This window comes from Cololabis saira, chromosome 2 (genome assembly GCF_033807715.1).
Source record: "Cololabis saira isolate AMF1-May2022 chromosome 2, fColSai1.1, whole genome shotgun sequence".
Classification (NCBI taxonomy): domain Eukaryota; kingdom Metazoa; phylum Chordata; class Actinopteri; order Beloniformes; family Belonidae; genus Cololabis; species Cololabis saira.
Window position 1 is genome coordinate 46841562 of NC_084588.1, and position 22347 is coordinate 46863908.

At 42.7% G+C, this 22347-nt stretch overlaps 1 protein-coding gene across 1 annotated transcript; it reads right to left on the reverse strand.

Moving 5' to 3' along the window:
* Window positions 1-78: 78 nt before the first annotated feature.
* On the reverse strand, window positions 79-15825 carry slc7a6 (solute carrier family 7 member 6). Its single transcript, XM_061711457.1, has 10 exons — window positions 15717-15825; window positions 8450-9216; window positions 6730-6855; window positions 6098-6242; window positions 5229-5352; window positions 4224-4327; window positions 3116-3212; window positions 2894-3043; window positions 1308-1491; window positions 79-537 (listed from the first exon to the last, which is right to left on the reverse strand). The coding sequence occupies exons 2-10, from the start codon at window positions 8922-8924 to the stop codon at window positions 473-475; spliced, it is 1470 nt and encodes a 489-aa protein (XP_061567441.1). The 5' UTR covers window positions 8925-9216; window positions 15717-15825; the 3' UTR covers window positions 79-472.
* Between the last annotated feature and the right edge of the window lie 6522 nt (window positions 15826-22347).

Here is a 22347-nt window from a genome sequence, read left to right on the forward strand (position 1 = left end):
ACATCCAGCTTCGAGTCGTGATCCCTGAAATAAATTCTGTTTCAGTCAAATCTGGAATCTGAGGTTTTTCAAGTTCAGTTTAATATTCAACAACGTGCAAATGCTCCACAATCTCTTACATGAACAATATTAAAACATTCAGAATTCATTCAATATCAACGGAAACTAAAGTTATGACAAAATCAAGCTAGAATAACATGAATAAAGTGACAACCTTCACACTGCAAACTGAGAGAAAGAAGAAAAACATCCCTCTTTTCTCCACTTTTCTCCCCTGGGGTACCAGGGTCAAGGGGTCACGGCACCGGCGACCTCTGAGGCACATCGTTGGGAGGAAGGCAGTCGTCGTCAGGTGAATAAATATAATACGCAGTAAAACGGCCAGGATGGATCAGTTTCAGAGCTGGAAACTAGTCCAGCAGGACGGAGTCCGGCTTCAGAGATCCGGGTCCCTGCAGGTCCTGCAGAACCGCTAGCTGGGGTCCAGCTCCGTCAGCACGCAGAAGCAGGTGAACTGGGTGAAGTTGGTCAGAGCACCTGCGGGTGGAAACGACAGGTTAGTGGGGGGGCGAGACCGGAGACCCGGGTCGGCGGGGGCAGAGACCGGTGTTCTGTCCATCCATGCTACCCGTCCAGAACTGCTACTTTGTGGTTCTGGGAACAATCGATTTTCAAAATTTGATTGCCACGCCCATCATTTCTTCCATCCCTTCAGTGTGTGCCTTTACTTTTATTTCTTAGTATTTTATACTTATTATCAATCCAAAAATAGTGATTACAAAATGGATAAATTGAGGTGTAAGTATGCTGACCTGCAGTGGCAGGTGATTAGTATCTGACCTGAATGCATTAAGTGATGGGAGCATTATTTGATAGGACGTTACTGGACTATCAAATTATGCTACCCCTTGAAATATTGATTTAAAATGGATAAAATGGGACGTGGAGTATTTGAAATACACTACCCATGACATGAATTGCATTACACTTTGTGAACATTATAGAAAATAAAGAGAAAAAAAAAAATTCTATGGCTTTATTAGATATTCATTCAGTCATTGGCCTTTATTTAACCGGCAGGTCATTAAGAACATTCTTATTTACAATGACGGCCTGGCGAGAGACCGGGAAGTGGTTTAGGGAGTAAAACACAGTAAAATTGTAGCTCTACAAAGGTAGAAAACCATTAGGTAGCATTTTTTGATAGACAGACGCTATCGGTTTATGCGGCGGTAGCATTTTTCGACAAAGCAGCAGAAATCGACAGAACAACGGAGACCCCGGTCTCCGGGTCGGGGGAAACTCACGCAGCAGCTTGGTGATGACGGGCGGCCGCCGGGACTCGGGCAGGTGAACCCCCAGGAAGTAGACAGGGACGCCGGACAGTGCGATGCTGATGCCGATCAAGGAGTTGAGGGTGTCGCAGTAGAGCGGAACCGACACCAGGAACACGGCGCACAGGCAGAACACGACCGGGTACAGCAGGGACAGCTGGGGGAGAGACGACCGTTAGACCTGGAGGGCAGGGACTGGTCTCAGGACCGGCTCTGGTCTCAGGACCGGTCTGGAGACCACTGTCAGCAGGTCAGAGTTGGAACAACTCTCTCAGATAAAATCTCCACTTCTACAGGCTCCCCTCAGGGTTGTGTTTTATCCCCACTTTTATTTATTCTGTACACAAACTCCTGCACAAGCACTTTCTCCAACAGGCACGTTATCAAATACGCGGATGATACTGCATTAGTGAGATTAAATACGCGGATGATACTGCACTAGTGAGCCTCCTGCTTGATGGAGAGGAGGATCATGGGCCAGTTGTGGACCATTTTCTTAAATGGTGTGAGAGGGCAAACCGTGTCTTCAACACCTTAAAGACAAAAGAAATTACCCTTGATTTCAGGAAGCAAAATTCATTTCAGCCCACTTTTATAAACGGAGAGGTGATCCAGTACCTTAGGCTTGATCACAAACTTAAATGGGACAATTGGTCTGACTGCCTGGGCACTAAGGCCCAACAAAGACTGTACCTTTTAAAGAAACTGTTGTGTTTTAATGTTAATGGAAAAATGGTCCGCATGTGTTACTGTGCTTTTATTGAAAGTGTTTTAACTTTCTGCATCATCTGCTGGTTTGGGAATAACTCTGAGGCACAAAAGATGATGATCCAGAATGCAGCAGCCCGAGTACTGACAGGAATTAGCAGGAGAGACCACGTCTCTCCAGTGTTAGCGTCGCTCCATTGGCTACCTGTAAAATTCAGAATCCAATTAAAAATTTTATTACTTGCGTATAAAGCCCAAAACAGCTTAGCTCCGCATTATTTGCAAGACCTGATAGTGCCTTATGTTCCTGGCAGAGCTCTCCGCTCTCAAAGGGCAGGTTTACTCGTAGTTCCTAGAGCAGGGGTCACCAATCCTGGTCCTCGAGGGCCGGTGTCCTGCATGTTTTAGATGTTTCTCTGCTTTAACACACCTGATTCTAATTAATCCTCGTTACCAGCTTGTCATCAAAGTCTGGATAGTTCTGTTGATGACACAGTCACTTGTATCATGATGCAATGAAGGAGGGAAACATCTAAAACCTGCAGGGACACCGGCCCTCGAGGACCAGGATTGGTGACCCCTGTCCTAGAGTATCCAAATGTAGATTTGGAGGGCGGGCGTTCTGCTATCAGGCACCGTTACTATGGAACCAACTTCCAATCTGGGTTAAGGAGGCTGACACCACCTCCACCTTTAAAACTAAACTTAAAACCTTTCTGTTTAGTAAAGCCTTGAGGGGGTGGGGCCTGTTTAAACCGATTCCAGCCGGTTCTTTACCTTGAGGGGGCGGGGCCGGTTTAAACCGGTTCTTTACCTTGAGCGGGCAGGGCCGGTTTAAACCGGTTCTTTACCTTGAGGGGGCGGGGCCGGTCCGGCTGCGTCCAGCGCAGGTAGATCTGGCCGGCGACGGACAAACCCATGAAGAACCAGTAGCTGAAACTGTAGTAGTTGATGAGCTGGAAGACGTCGTCCACCGTCAGGTAGATCAAAGACATGATGCACTGCATGGAGGGTTGGGGTTAGGGTTACGACTCGTAAACATTATAACCTGTGGATGAGTCGTTTCTCCTCACGTTGAAGATCAGAGCCGGGATGGGCGTGAACCTCTGGATGTGGATCATGGACAAGGCGTCGGGCAGGTGACCCTCGCGGGAGCCCACGAAGAACAACCTGGAGACGACGATAACCCACAAGTACTCATGTTGTACTTTTATCTACCGTTTTTATCGGACCGCCAGGCGAAACATCAATGAGCAGGTCTATTTTCCTACATAAGGTGCACTGGGTTATAAAGAGCATGATAAAATATGTATAAAGTGAAACCAAACAGTCTTGTAAGTCAAACTTTATTCACAATAATCGTTCAGTTGTAACTAAAACTGAAAAATACATTTGAAATCTTTCGTCTTCCACTAATCTACCAATAAGGTAAGCATCGTACTACGTCCTGTTGTCTGATTGGTTCATCGTTGCCAGTGATAGCAGACACTTGAAGTTGGTGTGAGGTTGGAACAACGTTGGATTCCAACATTTGATTATAAAAAACTGGGTTTCCTCTAAAACCTGACGATGTCTAATTACAGTAAGTTAACGATGACTAGAAGGTGGATGATGGTTGCTGCAGCGCTACATTATTAGTTATCTAACGACGTCTGATGCTGGAACCCGTATCCAACCAAGGACCGACTTTAACGTCTGAATGGTCCAACATTGTGACAGATCTATGGGTTCAGTTACCTCATAAAACTGGTTCCAGGTCAGTAAATACAACATTCATACATAAAGGTACATCTGATTATTACGGAAGACTATCATGGCCATGCAGGAGAAAAAATATTTGAGAGGGGAAGATTTTTTTTTATTGTGCATGCGAGAAAAAAGGCGAAATGTCGAAATCAATGTTGAAATACAATTTCAAGAATAAAGTCGAAATTTCACCTTTTTTCTCAACATTTCAACTCGATTCATGAAATTTTGACTTTTTTCTCAACATTTCGACTTTTTTTTCAAAGTGCATAATGAAAAAAAAAATCTTCCTCCTCTAAAATATTATTTTTACTTTTTCTCCGGCCTGGCCCTGATACTCTTCCGCAGATTATTAGGCCCACTGCTGATTAAGAATTTTAAGTGCCATATAGTAAAATGGAAACGGTATATTCTAGCGATCGGGGTGAAACTGACCTGGACGCGGCGATGATGGAGGCGTTGAGCCCTCCGTAGCAGGACAGAGCCACGGCCAACGGGATGATCCAGCCCATCACGCCCAGGGTGTGGTCTGCAAACGTCTGGAGGAAAACAACAACAGAGTAACTAACTCAGGGGCCGGCAACCCAAAATGTTAAAGAGCCATATTGGACCAAAAACACAAAAAACAAATATGTCTGGAGCCGCAGAAAATGAAATGTCTTGTATAAACCTTAGAATGAAGGCACCACATGCTGCATATATCTATATTAGTTATAACTGGGTCCTCGGCTGCAAATGTAGCAAATGTCTTTCCACATGACTCTTTTTGTTACACGAATCTATGGAAGAAGATTAGAGCCAGGCAGGAGAAAAATAAAATAATATTTTAGAGGAGGAAGATTTTTCTTTTTCATCATGCACTTCGAGAAAAAAGTTGAAGTTTCGACTTTATTCTAGAAACTGTATTTCAACATTAATCTCGACATTTCAACTTTTTTCTCAACATTTCAACTTTTTTCTCGAAGTGCACAATAAAAAAAAATCTTCCCTTCTCCAATATTTTTCTCCTGCATGGCCCTGATACTCTTCCGTACAAATCTTTGTTAACAGAAATGTTGAAATGTAATATTTATTCTACACATTTTTACAGCATTGGAAAACGTTAAGAATGTTTGTGTCATGTTTGTCCTCCTAAAGAAACCACTTAAAACCAAAAATACATTCCCCCATCGATTTCCATTTTCCAAAAAAGTAAAATTTTTCAGAAAAAAGTCGAAATGTCGAGATTAAAAAGGAAAGGAAAGAGGAAGAAAAAAAGAGAAAAAAGGAAAAAAAGAAAAAAGAAGAAAAAGAAGAAAAAAAGGAAAAAAAAGGTAAACATTTTTGAAAAAGCTCCAGGGAGCCACTAGGGCGGTGCTAAAGAGCTGCATGCGGCTCTAGAGACTCCCGATCTAACTAAACCAACTAACATTAAATAAATAAAAACCTGCGTCTACTCACCACTGCCACGGCGTCGCTGGCCAGAATGGCCCCGGCGTCCAGGACGGCGTAGTAGGCCACGTTGGTGAGGATGTAGATGATGGTGACGATGGGCATGGAGATGGCGATGGCCAGGGGGAGGTTCCTGGGGGGGTTGACCAAGTTGAATGAATGAATGAATGAATGAATGAATGAATTTATTTCGAACATGTATATAAAAAAATAAAAATAAACAGTAACATCTTCATATGCACATAGGTTTGAAAAAGGAGTAGGAAGAAGTTTACACTTTTTCCTAGTTCCTACCCCTTTATAACTCTTAACTAAATATAGTCTATATACATACTACATAAACATGCCTATTACTACATAATTATCCATATAAGTATATAGAAAATAAAAATATTACATAAATATGATATCAATATATAGAAAATGCAAATATTATATAAATCTATATAAATACACACTATATAAACGAGATAAATATCCCTATAAATATATATATATATATATATATATATATATATATATATATATATATATATATATGCTACATACATAATAAATATATAACATATATTACATAATTATAACTATCCCTCTCAACACATACAGAAACATGCTCAACCTGGCAACCCTGACTGAGGCGTCTAACAACTGTAAACAGGTTTATTTCTCCTCAAAACAATTAAATAAACTTTTCCTTTTTCAAAGTGCAAGAAAACGTTTTAATGATGACGGATAAATTCCCTCTAAAATTAAGCTTAAAAAATGAAGACCCTTGCATTGAGATTTAAGACAAGTTTAAAGACGAGTTTAAGACTTTTTAAGGACCCGTCCTGATGACTGAAAGCTCCTCCCGATAGAGCGACGGAGAGGAAAAGCACCTTTCCGGGTTCTTGATCTCCTCCGTGACGAAGTTGAGCGTGTCCCAGCCGGAGTAGGAGAAGAGGGCCGAGTACAGAGCCAGGGCGATGTCCCCGGGGTCGGTGGACGAGCCGCGGAACGACCACTCAAAGTTCTCCGTGTAGCCTGGAAACATACGGACGAGTATCAGGGCCGTGCAGGAGAAAAAATACCTGAGAGGGGAAGATTTTTTATTATTGTGCACATCGAGAAAAAAGTCGAGATGTTGAGATTATTGTTGAAATACAATTTGGAGAAAAAAGTCGAAATGTCGAGATTAATGTTGAAATACAATTTCAAGAATAAAGTCGAAATTTCGTGAATAAAGTCAAAATTTCTTGAATGAAGTTGAAATTTCGAGGATAAAGTTGAAATACAATTTCAAGAATAAAGTCGAAATTTCGAGAATAAAGTCGAAATTTCAAGGATAAAGTCGAAATTTCGTGGATAAAGTCGAAATTTCGAGGATAAAGTTGAAATACATTTCGACTTTTTTCTCAAATTGTACTTTAACAATCTCGACATTTCAACTTTTTTCTCGAAGTGCATAATGAAAAAAAAAAATCTTCCTCCTCTAAAATATTATTGGTTGGTCTGTGATTGGTCCACCCACCCTGGCACAGCTTGACGATGCCGGTGACGATGATGACGATGAGAGCGGCCACCTTGGCGTAGGTGGAGACGTCCTGGACGCGGGTTCCCCACTTCACGTAGGCCGAGTTCACGAAAGTCAGCAAACCTGCGGATAGACGAGAGGAAAAATTTAAATAGATATTAAATTTCAATCCAGGCCTGGCGAAAAATTTGATATTTATTGGTTTGCATTAATGGGTGTGGTCTAATGGCTCAACAGCGCCCCCTAGAAAACTTCGTGCCTCAAGCCCCACAATACGGTTTGACGTACATGCACGAAAATCGGTACACACCTGTATCATGTCGCTACTTAAAGAAAAGTCTCTTGGCGCCATGGCCGAAACCGAACAGGAAGTCGGCCATTTTGAATTAATTGTGTAATTTTGGCGCAATTTATGCCATTTCTTCGGCAGTTAATTCAGCCAGAACCGTAACGTGCACCCAGGTGTGTTATACATCAAAATGTGCATCTCCATCCTGCGACGATGCGCATTACTTTTATCAGTCAAAAGCGTTACCGTGGCGACGCTAGACGCCAAAAAGCTGATTGGATGGTTTGACATAAAGACTCGTGGGTGGTGTCATCGGACTCGGTTTTGAGTGCAATATTTGTAGCTTAATGAAACGTTTATTTATTTGAATGATTGATAATATTTGTAGCTTAATAAAACGATTTAGGAAACTATCTGTGGACTTTGATTCTTTGAAACAAATCTATTTCCTGTTTGTTACAGTAGCATAGCAGAGCTGAGCGGACTAGAATATCTCCCGTTGCTAAGTCGTATCTCAGGTCCGTCATAGTTACTGGAGAAGTCAACACTGTGTCCATTAAGGAGCTTATGTGACGGTAGTGATTGTTCCAGGTATTAGTCAGACCCTCAGGTGTTACCAAGGAAACTGAGTTATGGCTTGTTAAAAAACGTTGTAATTTACCAGGTTCCAACAGCTGCAGACGAGAGATTAAATAGTCGCTCAGCCGCTCAGCTGTGGCTTGTTATAAAACTAATGATTTACACTGAAAACACATTCAAGCATGAATAACTGATTTAATATTTATGTTTTTTGGTAAGTGACCGTGGTATAAGCGGGATAATGTCCTTCCAGGTGGACATAAACTGAAATATATGGACTTTGTGGAGGCAAACCGGTTCACGCCCCTGCGTCGTCCATATATTTCTGATAACGTACACCCTGTCGGGTATTATCCCTTTCATATATATATATATATATATATATACATATATATATATATATATAGATAGCCTATATATTATTATTATTTTTTTTTTTTAATTTCACAAGTTATTTTGGTTAGAATTGCCTTTATTTCTTTTGAAGTTGGAGGACCCCCTGCAGTACATCCGCGGCCCCCCTAGGGGTCGCGGACCCCCGGTTGAAGACCCCTGATCTAAAACATGCAGGACAAGGGGGTCCCGAGGACCAGGGTTGAAGACCACTGGTATAAAGTGGACAGTTTTTAGGATAGGGGGGAGTTTCATTCGTACTTCTCACCTAAAAATATTGAAATGAACTGAATTTGAACGAGTTCAAAGTGAAAATGGTGAACTATGAACGTGAACTATTCATTTTTAAAACTATGTGAACTGAACTTTGAACTAGTTCATGAAGTATGAACTTGCACAACACTGACCCGGACCCGGACCTGGACCCGAACCTGGACCCGGCTGGACGGTACTCACATATGCAGGCGGCGGCTAGCAGCCTGCTAGCGGCGTACGGCGGCTCGCAGGTGGGGAATAGCGGCTGCACCAGGTAGTTGGCGAAGGTGATGGCGATGACGGCCTGGCCGGTGGGCTCCACGATCAGCAGCGACGTCCAGAGGCGGACGAAGGCCACGAGGCCGCCGAAGGACTCCAGGATGTAGGCGTAGGACGCCCCGGACTTGGTGATGGTGGTGCCCAGCTCGGCGTAGCAGAGGGCCCCGGCCACCGAAAACAGGCCGCCGACGGCCCAGATGACCAGCGACAGCCCGTAGGAGGAGCTGTAGAGCAGCACGCCCTTCGGGGACACGAAGATGCCCGAGCCGATCATGTTGCCCACGATCAGGCTGACGCCGTTGAGCAGAGAGATCTCCTTCTTCAGCTGCATGCTCTCTTTGGGGGGGGCGTCTGAAGAGCTGCCGGTCCTAGTCCCGGGTCCCTGGCCCTCGGCCATGGTGCTGCCGGGACCTGGAGGACCTGGGGGGACCTGCCGGGATCTGCCGGGACCTGCCGGGATCTGCCGGGACCTGCTGGGACCTGCTGGAACCTGCCAGGATCTGCCGGGACCTGCCGGGACCTGCTGGGACCTGGGGGGACCTGGAGGGACCTGGAGGACTTGGGGGGACCTGCCGGGACCTGCCGGGATCTACTGGGACCTGCCGGGACCTGTCGGGACCTGGGGGGACCAGCTGGGACCTTGGGGGGGCTGCCGATGCACCAGGTTCTGGTTTCTGTGCGACAACAACCTATAAAACATGAAGAAATGTGTGTTTGGTGGATTATAATACATACCCGCAATTCTGAAATGACCCACATACACCTATGTACAGTACATATATATATATATATATATATATATATATATATATATATATACCGTAGATGACCAAATAGTCGCCCGCGCGCAAATACGCGCCTGTGCTCTAATAGCCGCCGGGGGTCCGAGCCCATTTGGCATAATAAACGCTGGTTCAATTAAACGCCCGGGCGACTACCGGTAATAACCTGGTAATAACACTGTATTTGCATTGTATTGTGTACAGTATCGTTTATACTGCTATGATCAGCTCCGTGTGTCGCCGTTACACAGACAAACTGTCTTTGTATATCAGAGCATGTGAGCGGAGTGAAGCGGCGAGGGGATTCTTTATTATTTTTAATTTTATTTTTTTATATATTAAAATCCCAAAATATCTGTACCGTTTCTGATTGGGTGTGTGCACTGCGAATCATTTTTAGACACAACAAAGAACGCGTACCGCAAAAGTTGTGTCTCGGTGGAGGAACCCCGGCGTCCAGCAAAATGAGAAGAGAAAAAAAGAGTTCAGCAGACAGCGCACACACTGAAGGCTGATTTATGGTTCCGCGTTACACCAACGCAGAGCCTACGGTGCAGGGTACGCCGTAAGGCTGATTTATGGTTCCGCGTTACACCAACGCAGAGCCTACGGTGCAGGGTACGCCGTAAGGCTGATTTATGGTTCCGCGTTACACCAACGCAGAGCCTACGGTGCAGGGTACGCCGTTAGGCTGATTTATGGTTCCCCGTTACACCAACGCAGAGCCTACGGTGCAGGGGACGCGGCGACCCGCACCATACGTGGATATGCGCTCTTTTTTTTTGCTATTAAAACATGATTTGTAATGTGAATTTGCAAAACTTAAACTACAAATAATAGTTTTTGACGTAACATCAGAGATTGTGCATGCTCTCTGTGAAAGGATGAGGCAAATTGGGTCGCAGCTGCTTCAGCTGTGATTCCTTCACGAGGAGTGACCAGGATTTCAAACACGCTTGATTTTATTGCGAGCTCACGATTTGTGATCGGGAGCTCGTCGTGAGGTGTTGTGTTGTGTACAGTGTGTACAATTTTAGTTCCAGTGGTACTATGGTGATCTCATATGTTCTTTGTAAGTAATGGTCTGGTGCTGCTCATTGCAAAAATAAATTGTAGCCTGGTGCAAATACCCGCCTGGTTCTTATAAACGCCTGGGGTCCAAGTGGATTTAGCATATTAAACGCCCGGGCTACTAAATGGTCATCTACGGTATATATATATATATATATATATATATATATATATTTATTAGGGCTGTCAGTTTAGCATGTTAATTAATTACACTGCTAATTAACGATTTATGAAAATTAATGCAATTAATTATGAGTGGCAAAATGTGCAAGTATTTTAAATTTGGCCCATTGGGGGACCCGTAGGCCACTACTTCCTCCTGCTGCTAGTCATGCTAGTCATAACAGACCTGGACGACTCAGGGGAGCGACTCAGCAAATCTTTGCTAGGGCCTTTGAACAGCAAGTTTATGTATAAAAAGAAAGAAGACGGGACTATGAACAAGAACGCGGTGATTTGTACATTTGGTAAAAAAGAATGTTCCTATCACCGGAGCTGCTCCAGCCTGAATTATCATTTAAACGATGAACATGTCCGGACAAGTTCCACTGTAAACGTTACAGCTACTAACTAGCGCTAGCGTGATTTCACTTCGCCAAACCACGCTTGCAGAATCTGGGAAACGAATGAGCAAAGCCACGACAGAAAAACGGACAAACTCAATGGCAAAGTGGGTTTCTGCTGATTGCAGGCCAATTTCAATCGTGGAAGACGATCAAGGAGGAATGGCGTCATAACCAAACCGTATTAAAACCACTCCCCAGGCCAACGTGCACAGATGCACGACCATCTGAACAGGAACATATTTTTTCTTTTGAATTTCATTTATGAAACACACTTCACCAATCAAAATGTGGATTTAAAATCTTCTCTTCTTATTGTATTCAATTGATTAGTCATGCACTGCAATTTCATAATGTCCTAGAATTCAAATTCTTTATTTGGGGACCTTTAGCAGATGAGATTAAAATGTGATTGCTTACATTAATTAATTATAAATCCTGTAATTAATTAGATTATTTTTTTTAATCGCCTGACAGCACTAATATATATCCAACCATTCCTCCATCCTCCCGGTGGGACATGCCCGGAACACCTCCCTAGGGAGGCGTCCAGGAGGATCCGGTACAGATGCCCAAGCCACCTCAGCTGACTCCTCTCAATGTGAAGGAGCAGCGGCTCGACTCCGAGCTCCTCCCGGGTGACCGAACTCCTCACCCTATCTCTAAGGGAGGAAACTCATCTCTAAGGGAGCGTCCAGCCACCCTGCGGAGGAAACTCATCTCGGCCGCTTGTGTCCGCGATCTCGTCCTTTCGGTCACTACCCAAAGTTCATGACCATAGGTGAGGGTAGGTGCGTAGATTGACCGGTAAATCTCGATGGTCTGGTACACCGACGACGCTGCACTGATCCGTCTGTCAATCTCCCGCTCCATCGTTCCCTCACTTGTAAACAAGACCCAGAGATACTTGAACTCCTCCACCTGAGGCAGGACTTCTCCCCCCACCTGGAGAAGAAACGCCACCCTTTGGAGAACCATGGCCTCGGTTTTGGAGGTGTTGATTCTCATCCCAAACCGCCCCAGCACATGCTGAAGGTCCCGGTCAGATGAAGCCAACAGGACAACATCATCTGCAAAAAGCAGTCGTAACAAGCTCCCACTAATTATATATATTTATATATACAGGGGTGCACACAAGCCGGGACTCGAGGGCTAGTCTACTGCATGTTTTAGATGTTTCCCTGTCTTCAACACACCTGATTCTAATCACTGGTCGTCATCAACATGTCATTAAAGGAGACCTATTATGGCATTTAATGTATATTTTAAACAGGCCTTGAATGTCTTAAAAACAATCCAAAGCTTGTTTTTTCTACATAGATCATAAATCCAGCCTGTGGGCCCTGTCACTAGTTTTACTGCTTCTAAAGCCTTTTTCTGTGCTCCATTCTAAGGGAAGGGGGGGGGTATGATAATGAGGCTCTGTGCTGATTGGCTCCCTGAATGACGTGTAGCAGGGGAGGAGAATAAACCTCGCTCCGCCAGAGCAGCCCGAGCCTGTAAATAAATCCCAACACTGAATTTTCACAAATGGCAACTTTATTGTTAAAAAAATAAAATATGAGTTGTATATAAATAACATTTATGCACTATTTCAGCCGGATCTGCCTGGCGGATGGTGAACGCTGGCCCCGGAGCCACGCCGGGCGCCCAGCATGGCTCCGGGGCGCATCGCCCGTTACCGGTGATCAAACCGACAGATTTCGCTGAAAATCTCGGAGGGTGAAGCTGGTCCAGCCTGGGACGTACCCCAGAAATCCCTGCTCCCAAAGCGGCTGGGAACCTGGACAATTTAGTCGGACGGACTGCGCTTTGGGAACCAGGAAGTAGGCTGGAGCAGCGCGCATCACCGCGGCTTTAACCGGGGAATCTGACCGGTTCCGACCGGCCGGGACCGCAGGAACCCGCCTGGACTGGTAGCAGGGACTCCCGGGGACCGACCAGCGGAATTTCAGCCGGATCTGCCCGGCGGATTCTGCGCGCTGGCACCGCAACCCCACGGCGGGCGCACAGATCGGCTCCGGAGCGCATCGTCCGTTACCGGGGATCAAACCGACAGATTTGGCTGAAAATCTCGGAGGATGAAGCTGGTCCGACCTGGGACAGACCCCCGAGGACCCAGCTCCCAAACCACCCGGGAACCTGGATGATTTAACCCGGATCCGCTCCGCCGCGGCGCCGCGTCCGACTGGCTCAAGGAAGCACCGCTCCAGCCGGTGTAGAGAGCTGGTAGTGGGCTTGGTTTCAGCAGCGGAGGCTGAACCTCTGGAAATCTGCTCCCGTCGTGACGTAACGACGGGAGCAGATTTTAATCGGCTCAAAAAAAACCACGTGACACTGGGGGACTCTGTCCGGCGGGGGTTAGAGACCTTGCAGAAATTCATGGTATTTTGTCTCCCCTGTGCTGGCAGGGTGAGGGGAGACCACTTTATATATGTTAAAACAAGAAAAAACGTGTTTTTCATAATAGGTCCCCTTTAAGGTTTACACAACTCTGTTGGTGACACAGCCTTGTCTATCAGGGTTGTGTTGAGGGAGCTTTTTCTTCTCGTTACACTGTCCCCTGTAGGTTTGGCTGCTCATAGCACCGTAACAGCGTATCTATGCGGGTTTGTGTAGATGATGGTATTTTTCAAAACGTAGAGGGGGAAATTTTTTGTAAATACCCGGCTATGTGGAAACGAGAGAAAAGAGTTTTCCACTCGCTGTTTTAATTCCCAATTTCGATTTTCAAACACATCAATGAAATTGAATAACGGATAACGATCCGTTTTCCGTTTTTTATTATCAAAACAAAAGATGGGGAACGGAATATTTTGGTTTATTTCTATATTTTTATTTTGTCATTTGAAAACAAAAAACGGATGGCTGTGAAATACACGGACGGAGTGTGAACCCTCAACCTGTGAAATGCATCGTCTCAGCTGAGCAACGCCGGGCCCCATGATGACCCCGCTGTGCTGTCGCTCATGCATGTTTGTGCATGTAGACATGTAGAGTCACATCCCCCCCAGGCTCTCTTTTCTTTACGTGGTTCCTGGTCCGGGAGAGTTTTATCTCATCAACCTCCGTCTCTTATGCGTCCTTCTAAAAATAAATCAAAACATAATACGTCTCCAGACAGGAAGCTGGTTGCATTGTTGAGTCATTGCTGCCATTGTTGGGAGAATGTGAGCAGCGAGGAGGACGTTGTTGTCCTGGGACAGTTTCCTCTCCACTCAGGCAGCGCTTTTATTGTGAAGGGCTGGACCCTTCCAGCCTTTAAAGTGGGAGTTTTCTCCGTTTAAAGGTTAAAGAAAAGGTCGGTCTTTCTTCATATATTTGCCCTTAGACGCCTGAATTAAAGGATAATTATAAGTCATGAGATGAGTGATGAGCGCTTTTAATTACAATCCTAACTTCCTTCACCAGTTTTATCTGGTTAAGTTAGAAGAGTGGAAATCTTTTCGTTTTCTGACATCCTTCATCCAGTTTATGTTTGTATTACAGTAATTACAGTAAAAACATCCTCATCATCATCATCATCATCAGCCGGCTTTTATCAAACACTTCTTTTAAGCTCGAGCAAGTTACGACCACTAACTTCCGGTACCAGCTTTCAAAATAAAACCACCGACATACAGCTTTTGGAGTAAATATGTTTTTCTCCAGCTCTCGTCTACAAACATTTTCAACCCAAATCTACCTGTAAAGAGCTATGGAGGTAGATTTGTGTCTTAATTATTCAATCAAAAAAAAAAGATTGCGTCAATCAAAAAATATATTTTCAATTAAAAAAGAATTCACTTCAATCAAAAAAAAATGATTTCAATCAAAAAAAAGAGTTTGAATGCAAAAAAATAGGGGATTAGAGATGCAACACTAAGATTGTCTGCGAGATGTCTTCTTAAATAAGCCTAAATCCTTCAATGTTTTTAACAAGATGTTGCAAATATTAAAACTGCAATTGGGAACTTCTTAAAAATCTACTAACTGGCTAGAAAATCTTAACACATACAACACTCATGCCCCACCCAACCTCACTGTTGGATCGAACATACAGGACTGTCTCAGAAAAATTAGAATATTGTGATAAAGTTCTTTATTTTCTGTAATGCAATTAAAAAAAAAAAAAAAAATGTCATACATTCTGGATTCATTACAAAATCAGCTGAAATATTGCAAGCCTTTTATTATTTTAATATTGCTGATTATGGTTTACAGTTTAAGATTAAGATTCCCAGAATATTCTAATTTTTTGAGATAGGATATTTGAGTTTTATTAAACTGTAAACCATGATCAGCAATATTGAAATAATAAAAGGCTTGCAATATTTCAGTTGATTTGTAATGAATCCAGAATGTATGACATTTTTGCATTACAGAAAATAAAGGACTTTATCACAATATTCTAATTTTCTGAGACAGTCCTGTATACAAATAACTTTGAATAAATAAATGTAAGTCAACTTAGCTTCTCAGTAAACTAATCTTAGCCTTAGCATGACCACAGTCTTCATCTTTTACAATGTGTAGGCATTTCTGTACACCTCATGGTAAGCACATAGGCTTTATTAGTAAATAATTATTAATAACTCTAACAACAGAACCCCTCAGGAGCCGCTTCCTGCCGCGGCTGCGAGTCTCCAGCTTTACGCGGAGCTTCATCAGCAGAACCGGTGCCGGGACCGGGACCGGGACCCGTGGGGGGGTCTCGGTACCAGGGAGGGGGATCCCGGGTCCAGGAGGACCAGGGGGACCAGGGGGACCAGGACTGTCCCGGGACTCTCTTACCTGAGCCGGTTAGACCTGCAGCTCCTCCAACATCAGCAGCAGCTCCGTCTCTGCAGCTACAGCTGCTGCAGGGAGGGGGAGTCACGTGACCCGCTGACGCACCGACCTCTCTGTAGTAGAATAAAGAGATTCACCCTATATATATATATATATATATATATATATATATATATATATATATATATATATATATATATATATATATATATATATACCAGATTATTCAAGTTTAAAGTAGACATATATATATATATATATATATATATATATATATATATATATATATATATATATATATATATATATATATGTATATATATATATATATATATATATATATATATATATATATATATATATATATATATATATATATATATATATATGTCTACATCCACTTATACAGGACTGTCTCAGAAAATTTGAATATTGTGATAAAGTCCTTTATTTTCTGTAATGCAAAAATGTCATACATTCTGGATTCATTATCTAAAAAAATTAGAATATTCTTGGAATCTTAATCTTAAACTGTAAGCCATGATCAGCAATAGTAAAATAATAAAAGGCTTGCAATATTTCAGTTGATTTGTAATGAATCCAGAATGTATGACATTTTTGTTTTTTTTTATTGCATTACATTACATTAAAAATGTAATGCACCCAATTGTAGCCAAAAGGCTCATTTCCATTGGCTAGTCCCCCTGCCAGAAGGAACACAATCAATCAATAAATCAATACAAATTTTATTTGTATAGCACCTTTCATCCAGGTACATGAAATACAAAGTGCTTAACATTTTGACTGAAAAATAAGCATGATAAAAAATAAAAACTGGCAGACCAATGCAAACTGACATACAATATAGTTAATTAAAATGATAAAAGTTCAAGAATTAAGGCTAAAAAATAATCAGTCCACAACAATAAAATATAATAATGATAAAAACATTACAAGAAATAGATAAATAAATAAAACAAATACCTCTAAAAAACGTTTTTAGTCTACGAGGCGTAGTAGTAAAAGCAACAAATTACAGTAAAAACAAATACATGTCATAGATACAATATTTAGAAAGCACAGGAGTGTATCTACATCCCCCACCAAACAAGGCCACTATTCATATTATCAAACAGTAAATTTCACACCAACAACAGCATATAGACCTACAGGTAAATCAGGGACTAGTTTCGACACATTTGGCTGTCGATCAGCCATTTCTTTAGATTTTTCTTAAATGAGCTGCATGAAATGAACTCTCTGATGCTTTGAGGGATTGTATTCCACTCATTGGCCGCCCTTTAGGTAAAACAAACGAACAAAGGAGAGTAAAACGCAACAAAGCTGCTGGAAATACAACCAATTAGGTGGATTTGCAGCAGCTGAGTCACAGGACAGGTGGAGGAGAAAGAAGAGCCTCCCGCTGCTTTTACTGTAACAAACCTTTAGCTGAAAAATGAGTGCGAGGAAATTATTATTTATATCATAACCTTTATTTAACCAGGAAAAAGTCTGGTTGAGATTAAAAATCTCTTTTACAAGAGAGTCCTGGCCAAGACAGGCAGCAGCACCAACACAAAGTTGCACAAACAAACAGTATCAAAACAGTTAAAAACAAATCAGAAATACAGATCACAAACAGAATCAGCAGTCGAAGCATCTGCAGCCAGTTGAACTTTCTTCCAAGTCTTTCAGAAGAACCTTAAAAGCATCAAGTGACACCAGATTATTCAAGTTTAAAGGTGACCTATTATGGCATGTAATACCTATTTTAAACAGGCCTTGAATGTCTTAAAAACAAGCTTTTGATTGTTTTTGCTAAATAAATGAGAAATTCAGCCTCTAAACCATGTCTTTATCTTCCCATTCTCTAACCTCATAATCTATGCGGGATTCTGAGTGGGCGGGGCTATGATAATGAGGCTCTGTGCTGATTGGCTGCCTGAATGCTTCAGAACGTCACATTATGTGACAGAAACGTCACCAGCGTCATGTGTGCGACCTGTGTTTACAATTTGTTTGGCCACCGTCAATATTTTCTTGTATTTTACCTGTTTTATATTCTAAAGTCACACTTAAGAGTAACTCCACTTCTCTGTCACTCCAAACGAAAGACTCTCGTTCCGTCTTGGAAGTAACTGGCAGTCAAGGCTGATTTATGGTTCCGCGTTACACCAACGCAGAGCCTACGGCGTAGCCTACGTAGGCTATGCCGTCGATTTAACGTGGAACCATATTATCCAGGCTTCACACGTGTCATTTGTTGACGTTTTTTCCAGGATTCTGATTGGCTAGCATGACTTTATCTTCTCGTTACACTGCCCCCTGTAGGTTTGGCTGCTCATAGCACCTTAACAGCGTATTTATGTGGGTTCGTGGAAATGATGGTATTTTTCAAAATGTAGAGGGGGAAATATCCGTTTTTGTAAATACCTGGCGATGTGGAAACATGGTCTCAGTCTCAGTTCTGCTGGTCGTTAGTCCTGCTGGTCGTTAGTTCTGCTGGTCGTTAGTTCTACTGGTCGTTAGTTCTGCTAGTCGTTAGTTCTGCTGGTCGTTAGTTCTGCTGGTCGTTATTTCTGCTGGTCGTTAGTCCTGCTGGTCGTTAGTTCTGCTGGTCGTTAGTCCTGCTGGTCGTTAGTTCTACTGGTCGTTAGTCCTGCTGGTCGTTAGTTCTGCTGGTCGTTAGTTCTACTGGTCGTTAGTCCTGCTGGTCGTTAGTTCTACTGGTCGTTAGTTCTGCTGGTCGTTAGTTCTGCTGGTCGTTAGTTCTGCTGGTCGTTAGTTCTGCTGTTCGTTAGTTCTGCTGGTCGTTAGTTCTGCTGGTTGTTAGTTCTGCTGGTCGTTATTTCTGCTGGTCGTTAGTCCTGCTGGTCGTTAGTCCTGCTGGTCATTAGTCCTGCTGATCGTTATTTCTGCTGGTCGTTAGTTCTGCTGGTCGTTAGTCCTGCTGGTCGTTATTTCTGCTGGTCGTTAGTCCTGCTAATTACCTTCACTTTCTTGCTTCCAGCTCAGACTGAAACTTGTTTGAGAGAAACAGAAATGTAATTAGCGCCGTGCTGCCAGCAGTGGGGGGTGACAGAGGTGAAATGAACCATGTGTTACGGCCCTGTGAGGGGGAAACACCTGCAGGTCACGTTGGGGGGGGCTGGGGGGGCTGGACCTCTACGTGGCCCAAACACAACAGGGGCAGCTGGAATGAAGCCACAGAGGAAGATCCCAGATACAGGGTTAGGTCTGAACACACATACACATATATATACCTATATAAACATATACCTATATATACATATATAAACATACACCTATATATACAGTACATATATATATATATATATATATATATATATATATATATATATATATATACCTATATATACACATATATATATACGTATTTACATATATATACATATATACACACACACACACATATACACATTTATGTATATATATATATATAAATATATATTTATATACAAATATACACACACACACACACACCTATATACCTATATATACATATATATATACGTATTTACATATATATACATATATACACACACACACACACACACACACACATATACACATTTATGTATATACATATATATATATATATATATATATATATACAAATATACACACACACACACACATATATATATATATACATATACATATATATAAGTATATGCATATATACACATATATATATATATATATATATATATATATATATATATATATATATATATATATATATATATATAAATGATAAACTCAAAAACTCATGTTTCATTAGTGTGTAGTCTTATGAAAATAATAGTGATGTGTTTTATGACTCATGGATTTAACCCGCCCCCCTTCACTAGATAACTACAGAAGGCCAGAAAAACCCAAACTGATCCTTGTTCTGAGTATCTGAACCAGAGCAGAAACTCTGCTTATAGTTATTTATATCAATATTCTTCTTCTTTTAGCCTCGTAGATCCTGAGACCCGGAAGAAAAAAGGTTTTTATATTTTGATTTCTTTTACATTCAAGTAACTGAGACATAAGAAACATGTCACAAATTTTTTTTTCTCAAAAATATTATTTATTTACTTTTTATCACATGTCCCTTGTAGGGGACATCGGGTCTACTTTGAAGTAAAAATACATTGAAAACCATCAGTTTGGTATTTGCGAGATCTCATTTGATTTTACATTTTTTCTCATTAAAAACAATATAAAACCAATACAAAACACATTTCATCACTGAACATTCATATTGTAACTTTAAGAAACATTTTTTAACTACAAAAAAATACTACCTTTTAAAAACTTTAAAAACTGAACCGGGGATGTGTCAATACACATACAATATCATGAACACATCATGCATGGTACATCAGGAAGCAATTCTTGGCCTTTGAGACACAAAGAAACATGTTGCACTTCACACACTTCACAAGTCTTCCCTTTGCATCCTTCTCTCCTGCACCTTGAAGAATTCGCTGTCTCCACCATTTTTGGCAAATGTAGTGCTCCATACTTCTTCACTTCTTTGTTGGGCTGTGGCTTAACAGACCTCCTTTTCTTTTTGGGAATGTTCTCTTCATCCCCCCAGGTGCTCACCTCATCTTCCTCACCACTGGACACCTCTTCATCTTGACTGTCTGCACCACCCTGTGCCTGGGACAGCATTTCCTCCGCCAGTAGCAGCTTGAAATCAAAGTACTGCATCCTCTCTTTTGCTGGTCTCCCAGAGGCCTGGTGGTCTGACCTGTACTGGATCCAGCTGTTTGTGGCAGCCAGATCAAAGAAATGCAGCATGGTGCGGACGGTCCACTTCTTTGTGCGGCTTGACATGGGATAATAGCTGCTCATGCGCTACACAGATCAACCCCACCCATGTTGTTGTTATACTCCGCCACAACAGCAGGTCTAGGCACAGTGACATGGCGCTTCTCTTTTTTTGACCACCTTGTGCAGCTATCCTGGGGCTCTATCCCATGGATAGTAGATGCCATGAGGACTTCTTTGTTGTCGAACCACTTAGTCACAGCAATCTCTGTTCCTGGTTTCCTTACAACCATTTCGGAGGCACCTCTCTCTTGTTGCCGACGCATGGTGTCATTGGACATCTTGGCCTTACAGATGGCAGGGATTCGATTCTTCATAATGGTCCCTGTTGCCAGGAGACCATTTGCCTTCAGTTGATCCAGGACTTTGACAGATGTGAAATACCTGTCAAAGTACAGGTGGGAACCCCTTGGCAGTGATTCTGCCATGCGAATGACAGCATTCCCCCCAATGCCCACCTGCTTATCTCTGAATGTGTTTTTCCCCTTGTACACTTCAAAATCAAGCACAATGCCACTGGGACTGGCAAGCACAAAAACCTTCAGACCAGTAGGATTTGGCTTGCCTGGCACAAACTGGCGCACAGGACACCGGCCTGTGAAAGGAATCATCTGTTCATCTATGCAGGCCTTCAATGGTCTTGGCTGATTGAGGCAGCCTTGTTGCACTCTGTTTAACAGAGGCCTGACCTTCCAGAGTGCATCCTCTTTTTTGTGGTCATCTGAGATGGCAAAGTCATCTGTCACTTTGATGGACTGGCGGATTTTGAAGAAACTGTCCCTGGTCATTGAGTTGGTGATGATAGGGACCCTTGTCTTTGCTGCCCAATACATGCGGATCCTCGGGTATTTGAGACATGACATGTACATTGCCATTCCAAAGAAGGTTTTCACCTCCTCTGGAGTGGTTTTAAGGGTGTTCCCAGAGACCAGCACTTCCCGCTGGTTGGTATAACTAGAGACTTCCTCAAAAACCTGGTCATCTATGTACTGTTTGAAGTACCCAGAGGGCCTCAAGACTTCGTGGTTCGGGGTGTTGATGTCCATCCTCCTCTCATCAAGGACAGGGTTGAAACTTAATTTGAAGAGAAAGGAGAGGTATAATTAAATGTAACTATAACAAATGTAATATTATATGTGTGTCTGTGTGTGTGTGTGTCCGCGTGTCTGTGTGCGTGTGTGTGAGTGTGCGTGTTTCTGCGTGTCTGTGTGCGTGTGTGTGTGTGTGCATGTATCCGCGTGTCTGTGTGCGTGTGTCCGCGTGTCTGTGTGTGTGTGTGTGTGTGTGCGTGTGTCCGCGTGTCTGTGTGTGTGTGTGTGTGCATGTATCCGCGTGTCTGTGTGCGTGTGTGTGTGTGTCCGTGTGTCCGCGTGTCTTTGTGCGAGTGTGTGTGTGTCCGCGTGTCTGTGCGTGTGTCTGTGTGCGCGTGTGTGTGCACGTGCATGTTTACGTGAGTGTGTGTCTGTGTTTGTGCGTGTCCATGTGTGCGCGTGTCTGTGTGTGTGAATGTGTGTACAAGATAAATAGCCTGTTTTCCCTCCCTTGACCCTGTATTAATAAACTAACTAAACATCAGAGCCCTAGCTTACTTGTCACTTCTGATCCAAAATGGCCGTTGGATGACATCACTTTCTTCTTCCTCGTCAGCTGATGAGTCCTCCTCTGAGCTTTCATTTTCCTGCTCTACTGCCTGGCCACTTTCTTCCTCATCTTCTGACAGCTCAATATCTGACTCTCCCTCAACAATTCTCATCAGAATCCTTTCTGCCTCACTCAGTGCTCTGTT